This window comes from Ursus maritimus, unplaced genomic scaffold, assembly GCF_017311325.1.
Source record: "Ursus maritimus isolate PB19 unplaced genomic scaffold, ASM1731132v1 scaffold_2, whole genome shotgun sequence".
NCBI classification, from domain to species: Eukaryota; Metazoa; Chordata; class Mammalia; order Carnivora; family Ursidae; genus Ursus; species Ursus maritimus.
The window spans coordinates 17,240,864-17,262,174 of NW_024424452.1; the positions used below are offsets into that span (position 1 = coordinate 17,240,864).

The following is a 21,311-nucleotide window of genomic DNA, read 5'->3' on the forward strand; positions in this document are numbered from 1 at the left end:
CGACCAGGGCAGGTGGCAGCGGGAAATCGCCTTTTCCGTTCAGGAATAGCGGGAAAACCCGGCGGGCGGCGACCAAGAGGGGCTGGTGGCCTCCGAGGTTCGAGCCGGGGAAGAGCGGCGGGAGAAGGAATTTGGGTCTCGGCGGCCGCCGTAGGAGCGGCGCTCGGATCTCCATGGCAACGGCCAGAAGCAGCGGGAGCTTCTGGGCGGTGCAGCCGCCGCGGCCGATTGGACGAGCTTGGCGCGGAATCCGCGAACTGCCCGCGGCCCCGAGGGTGCAGGTGATGGGGACCGGTCACTGGAGGGAGCCGGGGTGTGGGGACAGCCAGGGGTGTGGCCAGGGTCAGGCTGGGGCCTGCGAGGGGGACGCCGCCTCGAATCCCCGGACCCCCGATGGACCAGGAACCATCGTTCGGCCTCAGTTTCTCCAAGCGGGAATTGGGTGGGTGGGGGAGTGGGCACCCCAGTCCAATGGCCCCTCTCAGACTCTGAGACCCAGGACTTTTTCTCCTTTGCAGCTCCTGGACTGACTGGCGCTGTCCTGACCCATGGACGTGAGTCCTAGGCCCCTTACCCTTTTCTGGAGCGGCCCCCTCAGGGCCTTAAACTCGCCTTGGAGCCCGAGCCCAGACTGGAGAGGGGGCTGTTTACCCAACATAGACCCTTCGAGCCCAGGACCAGAGCTGTGAGAGAGTGCCCGGAGTAGACTTCACACGGAGAGCACATTCCCGCTCTACCTGGCAAGATGAGAAGCTTGCCAAGTCACCGAGGAGGAAAGGCATCCCAGGCCAAGGGAACAGCTTGGGCAGAGCCTCGCGGGTGGGAGAGAGCACAGGCATTTGGGAAGCTGCTAGGACTTCAGTCTGGCCGGAGTATAGAGGAGGAAAGAGGGAGGAGTAGGCAGGGCTAGACTGGGGCTTTGTCCCTGAGATAAGAGGTTTGGACTGAGTCGGTGGGAGTCATTGATGGATTGTAAGGGAGGGTGCGATACACAACACAGCTGGTGTGGAAAGGGGCAAGATCGCAGATTGGAAGACATTTAGGGGCCAGTAACGTGGCCTGAGGGATGGCGAAGTAGTCCAGAGGACTCAGAGACAATAGATATGTATGGAGAGGCATTCTGAGAGGAAGATCAACAAGTCTTGGAAAATTCTCGAATGACCAACAGGTACTGATGGTCCTGAAATGGGGATGAGAGGGAAAAGTCACGTTTGGGGACCAGGATAGTGTAGTCCTAATGACTCTCTCCCCGCCATCTGGTGGCTGTTCCTTCCCTCATCCCGGCCACCTCCTCCGGGTGTCCTTCCTGGTATTTTTGTGTTCCCACAGCCCCTCCCACCTCCTTGTCACCCCTTCCTCCTGTGCTTGTCCAGGCCTCCTCTAGTCCATGGAATCCAACCCCGGCTCCCGTCAGCAGTCCTTCCCTGCTGCTCCCCATCCCTGCCATCGTGTTCATTGCTGTGGGGACCTATTTGTTGCTGCTCGGCGCGGTGCTGCTGGCTAGGCACTGCCTGCTGGTGAGGGGCCTGGTGGAGGCCGAAGGGTGGGCCCCGGGGAAGAGGAGGTGGTCAGGTAGTGCCCTCATCTGCAGGCCCTGACCCGGAGGCTCCTTTGCCATTTAGTCCCCGCACCTATCCCTACGTGTCGTGTCCCCCCCACTTCCCCCCACCACCTGGCCCAGATCCTGCCCCGTTCCATCGCGTAGGCCCAGGGCTGCTGCACAGACTGCAGCTCCCCCTGCAAGAAGCAAGGCGCCTCCAGGCCCCAGGACTGTTGCTGGACCTGTGCCGAAGCCTGCGACTTCCCTCTGCCTAGCCCAACCCACTGCCTGGATGCCTGCTGCCCCCAGCCCACCGAAGCTGTGAGTTCTCGTCCCAGCCCTGACCCCCTGAGCCCTGACCTGGGCCCTCTCTGGGCATTCTTTCGTTGGTGGTGTGCAACAACATGGGAGGCTGAGCCCCTGCTCTGGGCCCGGCCCCGTTCTGGGGGCTGGGTCAGTGGGAGACAGCCAAAGACGCCATGAACAGCACATCACGTACCTTCTGGTGCTGAAAGCCACTTGCAGAAAAGAAAGCAGGGTGGCAGCTGGGGACAGGTGGGTCACCTGGAGGGCATACTGACTTGCTTTCTAAAAGAAAAAACAACCTGGCACAGAGCTGCTGCTGCTCTCTGAGTGAGTACGACGCCCAGATCCTTTATGGAGGATTTGAGTGCCACTTTATTGACATTATCATTTACTCAACAACCCTGAGAGCTGGGTATTTTTAAAAACCTGGATATATATGGTTCTGAGTACAAAAAGCATTGATTACAAAGTGCGCGTGTAGAAATACGTAGAAAGCACCAGTCGGCGCATAAACCAGCTCTGTAACCAAAGTCGTTATGTTTTGTGTGTGCCCCTCACGTCCTAAGAGACTATCACTGCTGTGTTACCTACCATTATTTGGCCAAGATGGGGTCATGCCACAAATACTCCTGCTACCTACCCTTTTTGATTTGGCATCACGCCTTGACCTCCTCTGTGCCTGTGGATGTAGACAGGTAAGTATTTCTAGCCTCCTTTTGCGGGGGGAGGAGCTGGCTGAGGGAGGTTCGGTCACTTCTACAATGTTACGTGGTAGAGTCTTACACAGCGAATTGCTCCATTGTGTGTCGAAACAGAATCCTCGGGGAGACGCCTGGCTCCCGGAGGACAGGCCATCTTTGCTTTTGTGGGTTGAAAGATGGTAAATGTAATTGACCACCTTCCTATTTTGGGCTCTGATTTAGACAGTGAAGCTCCTGCCCTTGAGGTGGTGACCTTCCCCAGGAGGAAAGAGGGAGGATAAAAGTCCAAGCAAATTCATAACTTGGGCTGACTGTCGTTGGTCAAATTTCCCGGGGGAGATTTTGAGTGTTGAAGGAAATTATGGGGCAAGGGGCTCTCCCCTTACAAAAAAATCTGCTTCTGGTTTCCTAGGGGTAGCTGGGAAAGGGAGCCCAGGACTGAGGCTAAGGGGGCAAAGGGGAAAAAGAAGATGACCCTGGGTCCTAAAAACTCCCTGTTTGATAGGAAATGCTCAGTTATGAAGCGATTTCTGGCCCCCTGCCCGGGGTATGCTGCCCCTTGCCCCTTCTGTCAGTCCAGGCCTCTCCTCGGTCAGGGTGACAGTGGAGTGAGGTGCAGGGAATTTCAGACCTGGAGACCTCAAGACCTGATCTACCTGGCTTCTGCCAGAGCCAGGAAGGAAGGATTCTAGAACGGCACAGGGCAGGGCAGGGTCGTTCTGTCCTTGAGCTGTCTTCGCACAAAGTACAGTAAAGTGTGTGTTCTTCAGTTTCCTTGTCGTAACAGTAACAACCACAAATACGCAAAGCTCTTGGCTACTTTACAGCCTTCAGAAACAGGCTTCCAGAGGCTGGAGTGACTTACCTGAGGCCCAGGCCGGGACACAAACCCAGGTTTCTCTTCCTCTTTGTGGGAGACACCTGCCTGCTCTGCTGCTTTCACCAAGCATGTGGCAAGGTTCTCATTCACTCGTTCACCCCATTCCTCCACCTACGAAAGATCTACGTAGTCATCGTTGAGGCACTGTGCCAGGCCCTAGGGGCTCCGTGAAACAAGCGGGACTGGGTCCCAATCCACACGGGGCTTCCAGGGCAGCGAAGGACGGGGGGAGGAAGTAGGCAGTTATGCTAGAGCAAGAGAAGCGAAGGGGCACATAGCGCGATGGTTGGTCCTCAGCCGTGGGTGTGATCAGAACTGTGGATGAGACAGACACAAAGCCAGGCGTTCGGGCCCCACACCCAGTAGGTCTGGCAGGGGCGGGGGGCGTGCAGAGCTGTGGCAGGACTCGCTGCCTTTTCTTGAGTGCTCACTAGGTACCCGGCATTGTGCCCAGTTCCCTCCACTGGTTCCCCCGCCGGGAGCCTTTGAAGCAGGCATTCTGTTTGTTTCCAAGATGACCAAACGGAGGCTCCAAACACGAGTGAGCCAAACCTGGGCCTGAATTTGACTCAAACCTGGGCCTGCGCTCTAACCGCCAGAGACGGCTGGCCGTCCCAAAGTCACAGGGAAGGAATTGGAGCAGAAGCTGCAGAGCCGAGAGACAGACACAAGGGTTAACAGGCTCGTGGCATTCTTGTGTATGTACTCAAGTAGCAGATTCTTTCCAGAAGCCACATGGCTGCTTGTGAGAGTCGAGAAATCCATTAGACAGTTATTAATGACTAGCTGTAAACCCTTCCAGTGGACAGAGCCCAGAAATGCTTTTAATACCCTCTCCTCTGAGGTGAGGGCGGTGGAGCCTCTCTCAGCCACCAGTGCTGCGCACAGAATGACGCTGTGGTCCTCCAAAAACCCACAGAGCCCACTTCATCCCAAACTAGGACTCCCCAGGGACGCCCCAAACCACCCCTTCGTCAGACACAAGGAAACCGCTTCGCTCTCCCTTCCGCCACGATGCTTCTAGCATCTAGAGACAATTCTGCTGACAGCAGCACCAGCCCAGTTCAGACCCCTGTCCCTGCAGCCAGCAGATCCCCTTCCCTCACTGGAGCCCCTAGTGATATCTGATCTCACCGGTCATCTGCCACCGCACCCCCAAACCTCAGCTGTTTCAAAGGTCATTCCCCTATTCCTGGCTTGGCCGGGTATCTGACTGAGCTGTGCAACTGTGACTGTCAGCTCTGCCCCAGGCCTCAAGGAGCGAATCTCCTGGCACATCCTGGGTGTGTCCCACTCCAGCCACTTGGCCTGACTCCAGTCCATGCGTGAAGCAGTCGCAGATCACCCCTGTCACCAGGCAGGAGAGAAGTAGGCTGAAATAGACCGGTTCTCCCTTCTTGTCACGAAGGACATCCTGTCCTATTCCCCAAGAGACAAACCCTTCCCCCTGCCCCCCCGGAGCTGAAAAGTCCTCTTCTTTCTTCTTTGCCCAAAGCCGGGGGGGGAAATGGTTTGATTCATCCACTCGTTCAACATTCGTTTGTATCACACGTACCTGCCGAGGCCGAGTCCTCATGCTAGCTCAATGGTGACATGTCCCTGTCCCCACAGACCCAGAAAGAAGCTGATATTCCTCACCCTGGGAGGCAGTGGGGTCAAGGGGGATCTCCCTCTCTGAGGCTCTATTTCCTCTTTCGTAAATACAGACGCCCCCTGCGCAAGGTTCTGATAAAAGAGAGGTGACTCTTAAAAACATTAAAAAAAAAATCTGCCAATTACCATTTTCAAAGACAACTGAGGTTTTTCAGAATCATTCATGAATACAGTCTGCCTTTCAGGGAGCAGATGCTCAGAAATGATGAAGGAGGTCCTACAGTTGGGTCTCATGCCAAGGAAGAAATCCACAGAACCAAGGAGATAGTAGAACCAACTTCGAGCTGAACCTTGGGACTTAATGGAACAGGGCTACTTGATGTCTCAGCCTCCTTGCCTATAAAATGGGAAGAAGGAAAGAATGCCCTGAATAGTCTCTTCCAGCTCCTGAACTCAGTTGTTTGGAACACTGCCGCCTTGCTGATTTCTCAACAGTGCAGGGAATTGATTTGTTCCCAGGAATGGTAGATGGTACCCTCTGTTCCACTGGGCAAATGGGGCTTCCCAGGCCTCTCTGTTCCCTTCTCCCCTGAGAGGGAAAGAGCTTAGGGGACTGGTCACCCCTCCTCCTGCCTGCCTCCCTCACCCCTCTCTCCTCTCCCTCAGGATTGGGCCCCTCGCTGCCCCCGCTGCTGCCCACTTTGTGACTGTGCCTGCGCGTGCCAACTTCCTGACTGCCAGAGCCTCAACTGTCTCTGCTTCGAGATCAAGCTCCGATGAGGACCCAGAGTCCTTGCCCCTTGGGGAGTGGCCAGCCCCCAGGGCCCACATGCCTCATTCCCTGACCTGCCTTCAGGCACCTTTCTCCAGGCCACTGGAACCACAAATGGCCTGCCTAGCTCTTCGGCCTCTGAACCAGCCCTGGAGAGCCTGGCTCCCTGCAGAGCAGGACTCAGAGAGCCCTTGGCCATTTGGACTGCAGCCCCTTTGGAGGGCCAGGAGGGAAAGGGGCTAGCGCTCTGGCAGGTGACCCTGCCCGCCTCTCCACATAAACTATTATAATCGAAGGTGTGAGTGGGAGACACTGCTGGCCACGGAGCACCTCATGGGTCAAACCTGAGCCTTGAGTATCAGGATATAGGGGTACCCCAGCCACACCTTGTCTGTGGAATCTTGGTTATCTTCAGGTGAGTGTCATGCCTGCATCTGCTCTCCCTCCAAAGGAACGGTCTCCCCAGAATCACAAGAACCACCATCAGGGCCCGGCGGGGAGGGAGAAGAGAGAAGGAGGCAAGGAGGGCCACAGATTTCAGTCTCCTTTCCTCTTCTCCCTCTCCACAGATTCCTGCGCAAAGACTGATTTCTCTTAACAACCTTTGAGCGCCTCGGGCTGGATTTCCAAGGAAATTTCCTCTGAAGTACCGGTGAGTGGGCAGGGCCCGCCCCTAGCCCCCAACTAGGGCAGGCCCAGGGCTTCCTCCCCCTTCCCTCACTTGAGGCCTCATGCTGGCATGAATGTCAGGGGCTTCAGGTTTCCCTAAATATAGGTCCCTGCCAGGGGATCCGTGGCAAGGAAAGGGCAGGGGTCACCGGAGGAGGTTGGGGACATGGGCTGGGGGGAGGGCAGGAGCTGCCTTATAACCCAGCCCGGGAGCGGCCTGGCTCACTCGCTGCTGACCAGGCTCTGCCCGCTCTTTCTGCCTCCTCGCAGGTGGGCGCCAGCGGGACGCAGCAGGGGTGGAGTGGGGCCTAAGGGGTCCGGATGAGGAGGGGGGGCCTGGCCAGTAGGATGAGGAGCTCGGAATGTATTTAGGGGCTGAGCAGCTAGGGGCAGATTGGACTTGGAGGGGGAAGTCGGCCCAGGGAGACGTTTTCGCAGGGACTCCGGCGCCGCATCCCCAGACTCGCTGGGGCTGGCGGTGGCGGCTGCAGGCCGGTCCGCGTCGGCGGCGGGCGGAGGGGCGGAGAGCGCTTGCGCACGCGCGGCGAGGCTGGCCCTCCGGGCCCCGAACGGGACGGGCGCCACCAGGGCGCCGACACCCGCACGGGCGGGCCGCCCGGAACCTCTGCCCCGCCGTCCTCTCGTGCTCCTCCCGGGGCAGCCGCTCTTCCGCGTGGGCTGGTGGCCCGGGGAGGGGTGGCCCCGCGCCCCCGAGCCGGCAGGTTCGCAGGCCGGCAGACGCCCGACCTCCGGGCCCGCCACGGCGTGACACACGCGGCCGTCAGCGCAGGCCGGAAGCTGGGGCTGCCCCGGGCCGCCGCGCTGGGCCTAGGCGGGGAGGCTGAGCCTCCCTCTTTTCAGGCTCTTGCGCCCGCTTCCCCCCTCCCCATCTCCTCCGGTGCCCCAAATCGGCTGAGTCACGGCGCCCCAGAACGCGCCAACTGGGGGGAAAAGGGAGAGGGAGGGGAGGGCCTCGGCGACCCGCGGGATGTGGCCCGAGTCACGTCCTAGGGGGCCGGGGGAGGGATCGTGTTCTCGCCGCGCTGTCCCCGCCCAAGCGCCGCCTCAGGGCTTCGCCTTTCGGGGGCGGCCTCTCCACCGTTCCTCGCCTGCAATTGGACGCCGGGGCGCCTCCGGCCCCCTTCAAGGGAAAAAACCCGGCGGAGGCTGGCTTGGTGCCTTTATAAAGCCCGGCGCCACCTCCCTGCTGCCCGCCTTCTGCGCCGCCCCCTCAAGAGCTGAATAGGCTGCGTTCCTCCTGGAACGCGCCGCAGAACCAGTGTCCTGGTGACGACTGCCGCGTTCGCTCCCTCAGTCTGCTCGCCGGCCCGCAGCCCTCCACCGCCGCACCCCGCAAACCCGCCCCCTCGCGTGCCAGGTGAGCACCCCTCGCCATGTGCGAAGGTCAGGGACCGTGGAGAAGGATCCCGGGGGCCGTCGGCAGTCGGAGCCCCCCTCCCCCCAACCCCGGTCCCAGCATCTCCCCCGCCCCACTACCACCCATACCTCTGCTCCCAGCCCGGACTCCGCAACTTTATCGAGCCCCCTCGGTTTGCTGCGCAACGCAGCGGCTCCCCGCGCTGAGTCATGGCGGGGGAGGAAGCGGGACGAGATGAAGGGCCATTCTCTCTCTCTGCTTTTCTTGCTGGCACCCCAGATGCAAAGGATTATGGCCCCTTTGCCTCGGCGGGGGTCCTAAGAGGCAGCGAGGGGTGGGGGCCAGCTCATACACTGCCTCAGGGTTCCCGAAAGTGTGGTTGGGCCCTGCCCTGGGATGTGGGCGCACCTGGCGAGGAGGGGAAACCCCTTGGAGGCGCCTGATGCCCAGTTAACACTTAACGTGTCTTTCCTTATTGGGTGACCTTGATTGTGAGCCTGGAACAGCTGCAGCCGTGCGAGCAGACAGGAGCATTTTCATGGGAAGGGGTGGGGCGCTTGCCTCGCTACAGTTCTCTCACCCTGTATGAGCAGTGAGATTGGCAAACCTTACCCCTTTCCGCCACCCCCCCCCACCCCTTTCCTGGGCTTCTGATTACCCTCCTGCCCTTTCTTCTAACACCTTTTTTCCTTTTCCTAACGCCTTCCCCCAACCCTGGGCGGAGAAGCTTGACCTTGGGGTGTCCTTGAGGCTTTAGTGCCTGGGCCAGCCCTGGGATCTTGGGTGGATTGGAAGGCCCTGGCAGTCAGAAGATCTGGGTTCTGATCTCAGCTCTGGCCCTTGTGCTGTGGGACTTGAAGCACAGAACTTTTCCCTTCTCTGGGTCCTTGGGTTGGGCCCTCTGCCTGCGTATCCCCTCTAAATTCTAAAATACTCGGGTTCGGTTCTGCTTCTAGGCAAGGTGACCCCATGGCAGAGCGCAAGCCAGAAGGGTCCAGCTTCTACACGACCCGTCTGTCCATGGCTCTGGCCTATTGCATTGCCCCAGATGTCAATATGCAACCCCACCCACCACAGCTGGGAAACACCCAGCAACAGGCAGAGTTAGGAAAGGTACAGGAGGCAGGCCTAGTATAGGGAAGTTGGGCGTAGGGGAGGGCTGGGGACAGGAAGTGGCCTGAGACCTGCCGGTATGGAGCAGGGGAGGTAGGTCCCGACCTCCAGGCAAGGGGCCCTGCTGGTCGGGAGACCACAGTGAGACCCAGCTAACCAGTCCTCCCCTATCTGCCTCCTTGCCCAGGAACTGACCGGCACCATGCCCTACCAGTACCCAGCGCTGACCCCGGAGCAGAAGAAAGAGCTTTCTGACATCGCTCACCGCATCGTGGCCCCGGGCAAGGGCATCCTGGCTGCAGATGAGTCCACTGGTATGGGCAGGACGCAGGAGGAGGAGAGCCTAGGGCCGAGGGTGACCGGCTGATCCCCTTATTTCCGTATGCTGCCCCCTTCCAGGGAGCATCGCCAAGCGGCTACAGTCCATCGGCACTGAGAACACCGAGGAGAACCGGCGTTTCTACCGCCAGCTGCTGCTCACTGCCGACGACCGCGTGAACCCCTGCATTGGGGGCGTCATCCTCTTCCACGAGACACTCTACCAGAAGACAGATGATGGGCGTCCCTTCCCCCAAGTTATCAAATCCAAGGGCGGTGTTGTGGGCATCAAGGTGAGGGGCGGGGTCTCAGGATGCGAGAGGTGAGATAGATCTCATGGAAAGAAGGCCAGAGTTGTACGCTGGGGGTGGGCATTGGGTTGGGAGTCTGGAGACTTGGGTGGGATCGCCCAGATCACCTCCAAAGCTTATGTGACAAAAGCTAGAAGCTTTTGGGACCTGCATGGCTTTTTTTTTTTTTTAAATCATCTTATTTTTAAGTAATCCCTATATCCAACATGGTGCTTGAACTCAAAACCAACCCCGAGATCAAGAGTCATAGGCTCCACCAACTGAGCCAGCCAGGCACCCCTGCTTGGCACTTTTAATCCTTGTAATTCCCAGAGCGCGGTATTCCCTTCGTCATACAGACAAAAACCCAGAAGCTCAAGGCAGTGAAGCGTGCGGCTCACTGAGTTAGTAAGTGCTAGGAGCCCAGGCTCTGTCCGATCACATCCCCACGTAGTTTCCCTCCTGCCATCAGGTAGTGTAACTGCGTGAAGACATTTGCAAAGCGAGATTACCATTTGAGAGAGTAAGGAAAGTTGAGGGCAGAGTGGAGTACTCGAGGTTGCTTCCCCGTCTTACATTGTTGCCCACCTTCCCGGAACAGGTGGACAAGGGCGTGGTGCCCCTGGCAGGAACAAACGGCGAGACCACCACCCAAGGTGAGAACTGCTCTGCTCCCCGCGCTCCAGACCAACCCATTCCAGGCCGCTACCCGTCTGGGTGCCAGCTGCCCCCTCCTTTGCCGTGCTCTGACTCCTCTGTTCCCCCCCAGGGCTGGATGGGCTGTCTGAGCGCTGCGCCCAGTACAAGAAGGACGGAGCTGACTTCGCCAAGTGGCGCTGTGTGCTGAAGATTGGGGAACACACCCCCTCAGCCCTTGCCATCATGGAAAATGCCAACGTTCTGGCCCGCTACGCCAGCATCTGCCAGCAGGTGGGCCTGCAGGTCCCTAACAGGCCACCTCCCACCTCCTTTGGTTCCAGAGTGTCAGCTAGCCTGCCACCCATCTGTCAGGATACATATCACCCCCTCACCCAAGGCAACAGTTCTGGAGCCGCACCAAGCGTCAGGCTGGGGCCCGTGGAGGATACTTGTGGGTTCTGTGAGCAGAGGAGCAGAATAGGGATTGTGTGGGTGGCTCGGAGGAGATGCGTGTCTCCTGCAGTCCGCTGAGGGGTGTGAAGCCATGAGTCTGTGTCATCATGGAGAGAAGATCTTGGCTGATGGCTGTGGACAGCTGTAGGTGGGCTCCAGGTTAGGAGGCCTCACGGCTGCCCTGTCCCCCACCCCACAGAATGGCATTGTGCCCATCGTGGAGCCTGAGATCCTCCCTGATGGGGACCACGACTTGAAGCGCTGTCAGTATGTAACCGAGAAGGTAAGGTGCCTGCCTGGGGCAAGGGCCTTGGGGCTGACCCCTGTCCCCACCTTGCCCCCAGCTCCACCCCAATCCACTTTGGCCCTGCTCTGCTCTAGGTGCTGGCTGCCGTCTACAAGGCTCTGAGTGACCACCACATCTACCTGGAAGGCACTTTGCTGAAGCCCAACATGGTAACCCCAGGCCACGCCTGCACCCACAAGTACTCTCATGAGGAGATTGCCATGGCAACTGTCACAGCACTGCGACGCACAGTGCCCCCCGCTGTCACTGGTGAGACCCACATCCTCATCTTGACCTCTGGGAGGTAGATGAACTGCACCCACAATCCTTACGCCCATTTGGTCAGATTTTTAGGTTGGTTTCTAGCGGCTTCTACCAGTGCCCAGGTCTTCGCCTACAGCCACTTACCCCACTTTACCCCCTTGTTCTACAGGGATCACCTTCCTGTCTGGAGGCCAGAGTGAGGAGGAGGCATCCATCAACCTCAACGCCATCAACAAGTGTCCCCTGCTGAAGCCGTGGGCCCTGACCTTCTCCTATGGCCGAGCTCTGCAGGCTTCTGCCCTGAAGGCCTGGGGTGGGAAGAAGGAGAACCTGAAGGCTGCCCAGGAGGAGTATGTCAAGCGAGCCCTGGTAAGGATGGGACTGGAGGGAGGTGGGCAGGGTGCCGGGGTGGATGGAATTCTGATGAGACCTCACTCTGGCTCCTCTCCCCTCTTAGGCCAACAGCCTCGCCTGCCAAGGAAAGTACACCCCAAGTGGTCAGGCCGGGGCTGCAGCCAGCGAGTCCCTCTTCATCTCTAACCATGCCTACTAAGCGGAGGTGTTCTAAGGCTGCCCCCTCAACACTCCAGCCCCCGCCCCCTCCCACACTCACTCTTGAAGAGGGGGGGCCTCATAGGGGCTCCAGGCTGCTCTCTCCCATCACTTTTCGCCTCCCACGTGACATTGGTGTGTGGTGTTGTCTGTATATGCTAACTCCATTGCTCTTTCCAGCCCACTGCCAATAAACAACTATTTAAGGGGGAGTCTGCTGTTCGTGTCTGGTGTTCAGGCCAGGGGAGGGCCAGGGGAGGTGGCAGAGGCTGAACAGTCCCTGTTTTCTGTTTTTCCTTGTGAGGCAGGAGAAAATCAAATGGGTTGGGAGAGGACCTTTCTGCTTCGTTTTACGCTTGCCCAGGGCTTCAAGAAGAGGGCTTGTGAAATTTTCTTCCCACCATCGAGGGCTCCTCCCCCTTTTGCCTGCAGCAACCGTTAAGGCTCACAGTTGGGGACTATGTGTATAACCGTTAGCTCAGCCTCACTTTTAGACCCAGAATTTACAGGTGCAGAAGCCCCCTCTGACAAAAACAGTTGCTGACAAAAAGCCAACATTTCCCGAGTGCTATGAGCCTGGTGACACAAGTGATCTGTATGAGTCGGTGCTCACGCTTAAGGCCGTACTGCTTGAGATGGCACTTTCTTGATGAATAAAAGATTGTTAATACGTATGTCCTTCATATACACTGTTGAGCTGCTTTGTTTTCCCATCTTAACAGGAGATAGGATTAGAACTAGCTTCTTAATCTTCTTGGGGCTGGGGAAGCCCTTGACAAAACCTGGAATCCCTTTCTAACAGCGACCTCAGCAACACAAACAACTGGGGCTCGGGTTCCAGGTTAAGCCCTGAGCCAACGTAGCTGCTGTATTCCAGGAAGCCAGAACAAAGGCCCTGCCCTTAACCCCCTGTGCCATGCCCTGAACCCTTCCCCGGTCACCCAGGCTGGGGGGTAGCAGTTAATGCATCAGGTCTTCCGAGCTGACAAATTAGATCCTGGTCATAACCAGGGACCTTGTGACTCTTGCCATTTCCTGAATTTCCCGATATGGGCCCTTTCCTGTCTGACCGTCCCTCTAGAGAAAAAAAATAGCCTTGACTTTTGTGGTCTCTCTGGACTTAACCGAATCCCTATAGGGATGGTCATAGAGCTGACTTACTAGGACCTTCTAGGAGTTTAAGGACTTGGTCCTTTCCTTCAATGCACATTTGCATGTTGCCTACATACAACACCAAACCCACTCTTAGTGCTCCTCTCCCACTCTTAGTACTCCTCTAAACTTTGGCCTCACTTCTGTGCCTGGCCTCACTTCTGTGCCTAGCCTCACTCAATTCCCTGTGAAACCAAGTCAAGTAAAGCAAATAAAAACTTAAGGTCAACGGAAGATAGTAAAAAGGACTTTTCAGAAGGGAGCAGCCTGTGCAAAGCCTCAGACACCATAAAGTATGCTCTCAGACCAGTCCTCTCAAATGTCAATTTGGGGCTTTTGACCTTTTATAATAACAGTGAATTCCAGAGCGTGTAAGTGATAGGTGGAGGAGAAACTAGAAGGGATTCCTTAAAAAAAGGAATGCAACTTGCAGACAATAGGAAGCAACTGAGGGATGTCGGGGATTGTTCTGGAATCAGGGAGGTCATATTGACCGGGGCGAAGGCTAGGTGTGAGCAAGGTGGCTTCCTTTCTGCCTCTCACTTCAGAGGTCCTCTCTGGCAGATTTCTCCGGGGCTGTGGAAGGAGATTTGGACAGGATTCCTCCATCCATTGAACACGTATTTAGGTATGCCTACTCTGCCCGGCCGTGTTCCAAGCACTGGGGCTGCAAGGGCGACCCTCAGGGATTGTAACGCGGGAGGCCGACGCAAACAGAAATCAAAGCGTGCAACGAAGTTACAAGCGGGGCCGCAGCTCACTTTCTTCCCTCACGGAGAGTGCCGCGCAGCGCACTGAGTGTCCATCCGCCCGACTAGCAGCGGCCCCCTCCGCCCGCGGTCACCCCGGCTCGCAAGCTGCCGACATCCGGTTCCTCAGCTCATTTCCATTCTTAGGCTCGAGAGGTGGGGTTAGGGGCGCGGCGCGGGAAGGGGAGGGTGTGTATGACGCCATTTCCGGCGCGCGGCGGAACTAATCCCCCTTTGCTTCCGCGGCGGGGCCGGAAGTAGAAGCGGCGGTGGCGGCGGCCCAAAGCGAAGGGAAGGAGGAAGGCAGGGATCCCGGGAGCGGGAGCCGGAGTCGCGGCGGCGGTAATAGTCCGAGACCCCTCTAGGCCACCGTCCCGAGCGCGGGCCCGCGGGGTTCGACGGGAGTTAGCGGGGAGCGGCCAGGGCCGTGGGACTTTGGGGGTCCGGGGGCCGATGTGAGGGGAGGCGGGGGTGGGGGGGCCGGGCCAGCTCCAGGATCGAGTTGCCTCCCTACCTCCACCCCCGGCGCCCGCTACGGGCAGTCTGATCCACGGGCTCGCCTTCGCCTTTCTCAGGAGACCCCTGTGCGGTGCGGAGGGGGCGGCGGCCCCGGCTCTGACCCGCGCCGGGGGGGTGGGCCATGGCGGAGATCAGCGACCTGGACCGGCAGATCGAGCAACTGCGGCGCTGCGAGCTCATCAAAGAGAGCGAAGTCAAGGCCCTGTGCGCTAAGGCCAGGTGAGCCGGGTGGCCCCGCTGTCCCGGGGTTCCGGCCTGAGGCAGACCCAGCTGAGAACTTGGGGCCTGGTTCATCCTGGAATCTTTCCCAGAGAGGAGCAGAATAGAGCCACTTCCCTCGAGGAGCAAACAGCCTGTTGGGAAAAGACAGACCTGGAGAAAGACACTTAAAGTATTAGGTGATGTGTTTTCAGTGGCGTTAGAGAGTTATAAGAAGTACTTAGGAAGCTCAGGGAGACAGCCCTACTTGTCGGGGGAACAGAGGTGTCTTGGAGGAATTGAACTTTGGCGTAAGGCCTTGAAGAATAAGATGATAAAAGGGAGTGTCCACAAGAACAAAAGTTCAAGGCAGGAAAGCTAAAGACTCTGTGGTTTATAAAAATTTTTTTAATTCTAAGAGCAACCCCTAAAAGCAGGTGGAATTGTCCTCCTTTTGCAGGTGAGGACTCTTACGTTCAGAGTCAACCAGCAAGAAAAGGATGGAGGCTGAAGCCAGCGCTCCCTGTCCTGTCTCTTTTCAGGCCTTAATGCAAGATGGTGGAGTTGGATTACCGCGTGTTCAGGGTGAAGTGGTAGCAAATCAGCCAGAGTAGAATGAAACCTGACATGAAGGGAGGCCCGTGGGAAGCAGGATGATGTGGTTGAGAGCTCCGGCTTTGGAATGTGATGGTTCTAGGTTGGAATGTGAGCGCCGCCACTTACTGGCAGTGTTGGTGATCTTGAGTTCTCCGCACGGTTTCTTCATCTGTCAAGTGGGAATAATGAGTATTTAAGAAGACGGTGGTGAAGAACCAGTAAGTCGGTTCTTGGGACGAGCTTAGCATAGCACCTCGGTACAATGTAAGTGTTCAGCAGCTTTTAGGTGTTACTGTTCCTACCGTGTAGGGAGGGCGTTGCCGATAAGGACTGACATCACCGGGGAAGGCTTCTAAGAGAAGGTGGCCTTGAAAGATGCAACTAATTTGGATAGCGGATGGGAGCAGGGCCAGGGAGGAAGGACATTCCCGGCAGGATGAGAGCACGAGTGGAGGCTCTGAGATGTTTGGGCATCAGTGAGGAGACCACTTACCTGCCTCCCCTGAGGTACCGTTTGGGGCTTGCACCACGCTGGAGATTACCGGGAAGGAGCCAGCAAAATGACCCTACATTTGTGGAACAGCAGGCCCGCTATTGTACAAGAGGCCTTGTACTGACAAGCAACGTCTGCCTTCCCACAGCAATCTTGTGAGGTTGGAACTATTTGCTCCCTTTAACATGACTCCTAGAGGCCTCGTGACTCGACTGAGGTCACCCAGAGAGAAAGTGGCAGAGCTGGGCTCTGAACTGGCGGCTCTCGGCCTCTCGCTTGGCTTTACCTCAGACAGACCCACAGCGGCCAGACCAGGCCTGTTTGACGAACAGGCAAGGCCTCGTTTTAAATGCTTGTCTGTGACTCTCTGTGTTTTGCCATCTAAAGAAAATTTCCCTGACTGGACCAGCCCCAAAGTGTTTGTAGTCATCCCTGTTCCCTCGGTCTTGAGTGGCATTTTTAGGAACTTAAACCAGTTGTTACTTGGCACCGTTCTTTTTCCTGTAAGACTCATCGTGCCCTGAGGGCCTGAATTGATTTGGTGGTGATGGTAGCTAGTGCTTGCATCTAGAAAGCTAGCCTCCGTGCTCTCTCTCTCTTTATGTCAGTATAGTAAGAGAGCAGAGGGGTGGTGGTTGTTTTTTTTTTTTTTTTTAAGTTTTGTTTATTTATTTGAAAGAGTGAGACAGACAGAGAGCATGAGTTGGGGGAGAGGGAGAAGCAGACTCCCCGCTGAGCAAGGAGCCCGATGCAGGGCTCGATCCCAGGACCCTGCGATCATGACCTGAGCCGAAGCAGATGCTTAACGGACTGAGCCCTAGACCGGAGGGTTGGAATCAGGTGGTCTTCAGTATGAATTCCAGCTTTGTCACCTATAAACAATATGACCCTGGCCAAGTCACTATACCTCTCCAAGACTTTGATGTCATTATGGAGCTCCAGTGGGATTCTGCACGTCGGGACAGGGACTGGGGCTTCAGCAGGCGCTTCCTAAAGGTGGCATTTGTTGCGGAAGTAAAGGTGGGCAGGTGTGAGCCCTGAAAGTTTGGATGTTGTGCTGCGAGTGACAGAGCTAGGGTCGGAGGCTGGCCCTTGTCCCCAGACCATGCTGGGCCCTGCCAGCATGGGTCGGGGGGCGTTAGACCTGGAATCTGTGGGTGAGGCTGGCACAGATTCTTAGGACTTTGGGCTCCTGAGTTGCCCTTCTTTCACTCTCCAGCTTCGTGACCTTGATCCTGCCCTTTTTTCCCTCTAAGCTGCAGTTTCTCTGTCAGATGAGGATGAAAAGAACTTTCCTGGGTCAGCTGGGAAGGTCAGCACAAGCAGTTGATGTGGAAGGATGTTGGACATGAGATGCTGTCCCGGTGGGAGGGCCTGGTTGCCGGCTGCGCCCTCAGACCCCTGCCAGGGCCTCCTCGCATTCCCAGAAAGCCAAGCAGGCACATTTCCCTCCAGGCGCCCTTGTCAGAGAGAGTACCCTCAGGGGCATAGGTAAAACCAGGGTTCTCCGAAGCTCCGAGTCTCCTGGGAGGAGGCTGGCAGGAAGAGGTAGGCAAGTGCCCGGGGCCCTCCCACACCGGAGCAGCTTGATAAAGGCTCCAGACCCCGGAGCCGGGCCTCCTGGTTCAAGTCCCCCCTGTGCGACTGTGGCCAGTGTACTCATCTGGGCAGCGGGCGGTGTCACAGTGCCTGCCTTTGGGGTTGGCTCTTCGAGTGTATCATCGATGCAAAGCTCCTCCCGCAGTCCTGGGGCACGGCGTGCCCTGGAATGGTCACTGCTGCTGGCCTCAAGGTCGAAATCCGGAAGCACGGCACCTCTTCCATGGCCTGTCTGTAACTGACCGAGTGGTTTTATGTCACATCCCCTCAAGTAGTAATAGGCTCCACTGCAGGGAGAAGTGAAAGAACAAAGTTGTCACTCCCTCTAAGGAGAAAGCCCCGCGTGTCACTTTGACGGTGTGTCTGAGGACTGGGTGCCTTTGGACAGTCTGGGCAACGCCTCGGTGATGGGCAGGGAGGGACTGTAAGCTCAGCGGGGGGCACAGTCTCAGAGCGCTCCAGGCCGAGGGAGCAGCGTGAGCAGAGGGCTCTGTGTGGAGAGGAGGTCTGTTTTCTGGAATGTGCCCCGGATGTATGAAAGAAGGCAGCAGGGAAGGTCAAGGCTTGGAAAGGCCACTGCATCCTTGGAAGGGCTTTGAATGCAGTAAGAGTCTGGGTTCTGGCCTGTTGGCCTTGGGGAAGCCCGGCCAGCCCGTCCTGGGGGTCGTGCACACCTCACTCCTGCCCCTAGAGGTTCAAGGACTACTTCATGTCCTCCCCTCCAAAAAGCTGAGGAATTGGGCCAGGCTGGCTTGGCTGTGGTGACCCTGGTCTTCTCCTGTCTCCAGAGAGATCTTGGTAGAGGAGAGCAACGTACAGAGAGTGGACTCGCCAGTCACGGTGAGTACCGTCTGTCCTCCCAGAGCCCGGCTCGCTCTCGGAGGCGCATGTGCGTTCCCCTTGATCTCACGGGCTGCCGAGGCCCAGCCCTCATCCCGGAGAGCCCAGACAGCCCCGTGTATCCGCTCGCTCTCCCATCTTCAAGGGAGCCTTGCTGTACGAAGCGGATGTTATGGGAAGGCTCTTTTGATTTGTTGGGGGGACGCTCTTGGCCAGAATAGGAGGCCTCTTGGTATGGTGAGTGATTCTCCTCCACGTGCTCCTGGGTGTTCTCTGTTACTAGGAGCTTGCTTCTGGGTTCTTTGAGGGGAACGGGGAGGAGAGGGCCAGGTCCTCCAGAAGCTACGGGTCTAGCTGGAACAACCTGGCTCTGGCCCTTCCCACAGAATAGTGGGCGCTCCATGTGGGATGGGGTGTGATTCTAGACCCGGCGAAGTCAGGTAGGAGAGTAGATTCTGGGCCCGGGAAAGTAGAGACTCGGCGGGAGGGCTGAGGAGCTCCCGAAGCAGGGCGTGTTTTGAAGGCTGGGCCCTGGGAGCAGAGCTTTCAGACTGTGTGAGTTCCGACCCCCCTGTCCTCACCTCCCAGGTATGCGGCGACATCCATGGGCAATTCTATGACCTCAAGGAGCTGTTCAGAGTAAGTGTGGGGAGACTGTGGGACAGAGAACCTGGGGGCCGACTGGAAGACCCCTCTCACTGAGAGTGGCAGCTTTGAATTTGGTACGTGGAGTGTGGGCGAGAGGCCTGCAGTTAGGTGGGCCCTCTGAAAGAAGGGCCACTGCTTGACTGGCGAACGGGCTGCCACGGTGGGGGACATTTTGGGACCAGGCAGAATCTTCTCCCCCCACCAGGTGGGTGGCGACGTCCCTGAGACCAACTACCTCTTCATGGGAGACTTTGTGGACCGTGGTTTCTACAGCGTCGAAACGTTCCTCCTGCTGCTGGCACTTAAGGTGGGAGCCCGGGCTTCGGGTGCCCAAGCTGGGCCACCTCCAGCCTGACCTGTCTGTGCCCTCGTCCCCTGCCCCATCTGCCCCCAGCTCTGAGCTGTGCTGCTGGGGTCCAGCTTGCCAGGGGGTGGGCAGAGCCGCTCTCCTTGACTCGGGGGCGTCTGATGGGGCCCCTGGAGGGGGAGTCAGAGCGGCGCGTTGGAGGGGAGGGAAGAGAGGCCCCCCCGTGTTCAGAAAAGAGCAGGGCGTTGAGTTCGCCTAGGTATGGTCTCCATTGGTGGGCGAGATGACAAGGCCCCCGGGGGTCCGGGTAAGGACGCGGTGGCGAAAGAGGAGCCACTCAGTTTGTGGCTGATGGAGAGGGGTCAGCCTCGGAGCCCCTGGAGGAGAGACTGGGGCCTACGAGAAGAGTGCGGCAGGACTCAGGCGTGAGAGGACTGGGTGGGGCTGACACGTGAGGAGGTCCGGGGAGGGAGGGTGAGGTGACGAGGGACGGCCAGAGCCCGGAGCCCAGCCCCGTGCGGGTGGCTGCCCGCAGGTTCGCTATCCTGACCGCATCACCCTGATCCGGGGCAACCACGAGAGCCGCCAGATCACCCAGGTCTACGGCTTCTACGACGAGTGTCTGCGCAAGTACGGCTCGGTGACCGTGTGGCGCTACTGCACGGAGATCTTTGACTACCTCAGCCTGTCGGCCATCATCGATGGCAAGGTGGGCCGGCCGCCGGGCCCTGCAGGGGTGGGACGGGTGGGGGAGGCGCTGGGCTCAGCTTGCCCGCGCTCCTGTCTTGTCGCCCCGTAGATCTTCTGTGTGCACGGGGGCCTCTCCCCGTCTATCCAGACCCTGGACCAGATCCGGACGATTGACCGGAAGCAAGAGGTGCCCCACGATGGGCCCATGTGTGACCTGCTCTGGTCCGACCCTGAAGGTGAGGGCGGGGGTGGGGCGGGCAGGGGCAGGCGGGCTCTTCCCTTAGTTTGGCAGGAGACTGAGGGGGTCCTGTGGTGAAAGGGACAGTTTAAAGGGTGGAAGGGACGGTTGGGCCACGCGGTGGGGAAGAGCAGAGCGGGGCTGGTCTTCACGGGCACGCTGCGTGCGGGGGGGGGGGGGGGAGGCACGGGCAGCTGGTGCGTTGAGCTCGGAGAGGGGTTGGGCGTGTGTGTCCTCACTGAGAGGCTTGTTGGGACAAGGTCATCCGTGCCCTCAGTGTGAAGGGGCTTCTGCAGAGGGTAGACTCCCAGAATGCTGGCCCTTGAGGATCCCTCATTTTGTGGGGTCCCCCAGCTCGTCTAGAGCAGAGCCGGGATTGAAAGCTGAGTCTCCCAAATACCAGTCCGGAGCTCCTTCTGTGACGGCACGGCCTCCGCTCCCTCCCTGCCCTGCTCGACTGCCTGGCTGCCACCCGCAAGGTGGCCGGGCCAGCCCTCTTCACACCTGCTGGACCCTCGCGGTCATTATCAGCACCTCCTTTCACTTTCGGGTACACCTGTTTAGCCAGTAAATCACATGGTCACTCTGATGACGGGGCAGCTCCAACTGTCCGAAAGTTCTTTCTCCTTTGGAGCTTCTCTGCTCCGGCATTTGCTGTCATGTCTCCAGGATCCCCCAGAACACACTCCGGCCCTGGGCTCTTGCCCCAGGGGCCTGATTTGGAGAAGGGGATGGGATGTTCTCTTTCGAAGGGCAGTGGGCACCAGAGAAGCCTTGAGGGCGCCGTCTCCCCCCATCCCTACCTTCCTTTGCCTCAGACACAACAGGCTGGGGCGTGAGCCCCCGTGGGGCTGGCTACCTGTTCGGCAGTGACGTGGTGGCCCAGTTCAACGCGGCCAATGACATTGACATGATCTGCCGCGCCCACCAACTGGTGATGGAAGGTTACAAGTGGCACTTCAATGAGACTGTGCTCACTGTGTGGTCGGCACCCAACTATTGCTACCGGTGAGCTGCCCGGGCCGGGAGGTCGAGGTTGGGGTGGGGAGCCGGGCTGACCCACTCTGACGCTGCCGCCTCCCCCTGCCAGCTGTGGGAACGTGGCAGCCATCTTGGAGCTGGATGAGCACCTCCAGAAAGATTTCATCATCTTCGAGGCTGCTCCCCAAGAGACCCGGGGCATCCCCTCCAAGAAGCCCGTGGCCGATTACTTCCTGTGATCCCTCCAGCCCCTGCCCCTCCAGCCTCTCTGGCCCTCGGACCACTGTGACTCTGCCCTCTTCTCCAGACGGAGGCTGGGCATCGGGGGGCTATCTCAGCTCTGCTCTCCCCCCAGAGAGGGCACTTCGAGGGTGAGGACTTTCTCTGGAGAGGCTCGGAGCCTCGGCTCCACGCTCCTCTCCTTTCTTCCCACTTGAACCATGGAGTTTCCAATAATTTTTTGGTTTTCTTTTTTCCTTTTTTTTTTTTTTTGTTTGTTTTTAGATAAAAAATTTTGAGAGAAAAAAAGAAAAATTCTAATAAAAG

The 21,311-nt window shown here is 58.1% G+C and overlaps 3 protein-coding genes across 5 annotated transcripts; all 3 read left to right on the top strand.

The window, feature by feature from the left end:
* The first annotated feature begins 214 nt into the window (after window positions 1–214).
* On the top strand, window positions 215–6,448 carry LOC103657832 (keratin-associated protein 10-10). Its single transcript, XM_008685250.2, has 6 exons — window positions 215–281; window positions 519–554; window positions 1,374–1,517; window positions 1,706–1,861; window positions 5,687–6,207; window positions 6,362–6,448. The coding sequence occupies exons 2-5, from the start codon at window positions 549–551 to the stop codon at window positions 5,798–5,800; spliced, it is 420 nt and encodes a 139-aa protein (XP_008683472.1). The 5' UTR covers window positions 215–281; window positions 519–548; the 3' UTR covers window positions 5,801–6,207; window positions 6,362–6,448.
* A 1,204-nt stretch (window positions 6,449–7,652) lies between these two features.
* On the top strand, window positions 7,653–11,966 carry ALDOA (aldolase, fructose-bisphosphate A). Of its 2 annotated transcripts, none has more exons than XM_040635118.1 (9): window positions 7,653–7,839; window positions 9,140–9,266; window positions 9,352–9,563; window positions 10,162–10,216; window positions 10,330–10,490; window positions 10,852–10,935; window positions 11,034–11,208; window positions 11,372–11,571; window positions 11,660–11,966. In XM_040635118.1, the coding sequence occupies exons 2-9, from the start codon at window positions 9,155–9,157 to the stop codon at window positions 11,753–11,755; spliced, it is 1,095 nt and encodes a 364-aa protein (XP_040491052.1). In that variant the 5' UTR covers window positions 7,653–7,839; window positions 9,140–9,154; the 3' UTR covers window positions 11,756–11,966. The 2 variants fall into 2 exon arrangements, with proteins under 2 accessions (XP_040491052.1, XP_008683470.1); XM_008685248.2 differs by lacking the exon at window positions 7,653–7,839 and adding an exon at window positions 8,794–8,952.
* Window positions 11,967–13,871: 1,905 nt separating this feature from the next.
* PPP4C (protein phosphatase 4 catalytic subunit) lies at window positions 13,872–21,136 on the top strand. Of its 2 annotated transcripts, none has more exons than XM_040635120.1 (9): window positions 13,872–13,997; window positions 14,231–14,393; window positions 17,850–17,901; window positions 18,490–18,540; window positions 18,755–18,856; window positions 19,392–19,565; window positions 19,656–19,782; window positions 20,603–20,792; window positions 20,875–21,136. In XM_040635120.1, the coding sequence occupies exons 2-9, from the start codon at window positions 14,296–14,298 to the stop codon at window positions 21,002–21,004; spliced, it is 924 nt and encodes a 307-aa protein (XP_040491054.1). In that variant the 5' UTR covers window positions 13,872–13,997; window positions 14,231–14,295; the 3' UTR covers window positions 21,005–21,136. The 2 variants fall into 2 exon arrangements, with proteins under 2 accessions (XP_040491054.1, XP_008683469.1); XM_008685247.2 differs by lacking the exon at window positions 13,872–13,997 and adding an exon at window positions 16,719–16,774 and having other exon boundaries at window positions 14,281–14,393.
* The last annotated feature ends 175 nt before the right edge of the window (window positions 21,137–21,311 follow it).

What these genes read in the sequence shown, in the direction of transcription:
- LOC103657832 (XM_008685250.2), top strand. An exon ending in TGGCTAGGCACTGCCTGCTG is followed by an intron (nt 1,518 to 1,705) that starts GTGAGGGGCCTG and finishes TCCATCGCGTAG; the next exon opens with GCCCAGGGCTGCTGCACAGA. An exon ending in GCCCCCAGCCCACCGAAGCT is followed by an intron (nt 1,862 to 5,686) that starts GTGAGTTCTCGT and finishes CCTCTCCCTCAG; the next exon opens with GATTGGGCCCCTCGCTGCCC.
- ALDOA (XM_008685248.2), top strand. Translation starts at nt 8,809, where the DNA reads ATGGCAGAGCGCAAGCCAGAAGGGTCCAGCTTCTACACGACCCGTCTG. An exon ending in GGCTGCAGATGAGTCCACTG is followed by an intron (nt 9,267 to 9,351) that starts GTATGGGCAGGA and finishes GCCCCCTTCCAG; the next exon opens with GGAGCATCGCCAAGCGGCTA. An exon ending in ACGCCAGCATCTGCCAGCAG is followed by an intron (nt 10,491 to 10,851) that starts GTGGGCCTGCAG and finishes CCCACCCCACAG; the next exon opens with AATGGCATTGTGCCCATCGT.
- PPP4C (XM_040635120.1), top strand. Translation starts at nt 14,296, where the DNA reads ATGGCGGAGATCAGCGACCTGGACCGGCAGATCGAGCAACTGCGGCGC. An exon ending in TCCTGCTGCTGGCACTTAAG is followed by an intron (nt 18,857 to 19,391) that starts GTGGGAGCCCGG and finishes GGCTGCCCGCAG; the next exon opens with GTTCGCTATCCTGACCGCAT. An exon ending in GCTCTGGTCCGACCCTGAAG is followed by an intron (nt 19,783 to 20,602) that starts GTGAGGGCGGGG and finishes CCTTTGCCTCAG; the next exon opens with ACACAACAGGCTGGGGCGTG.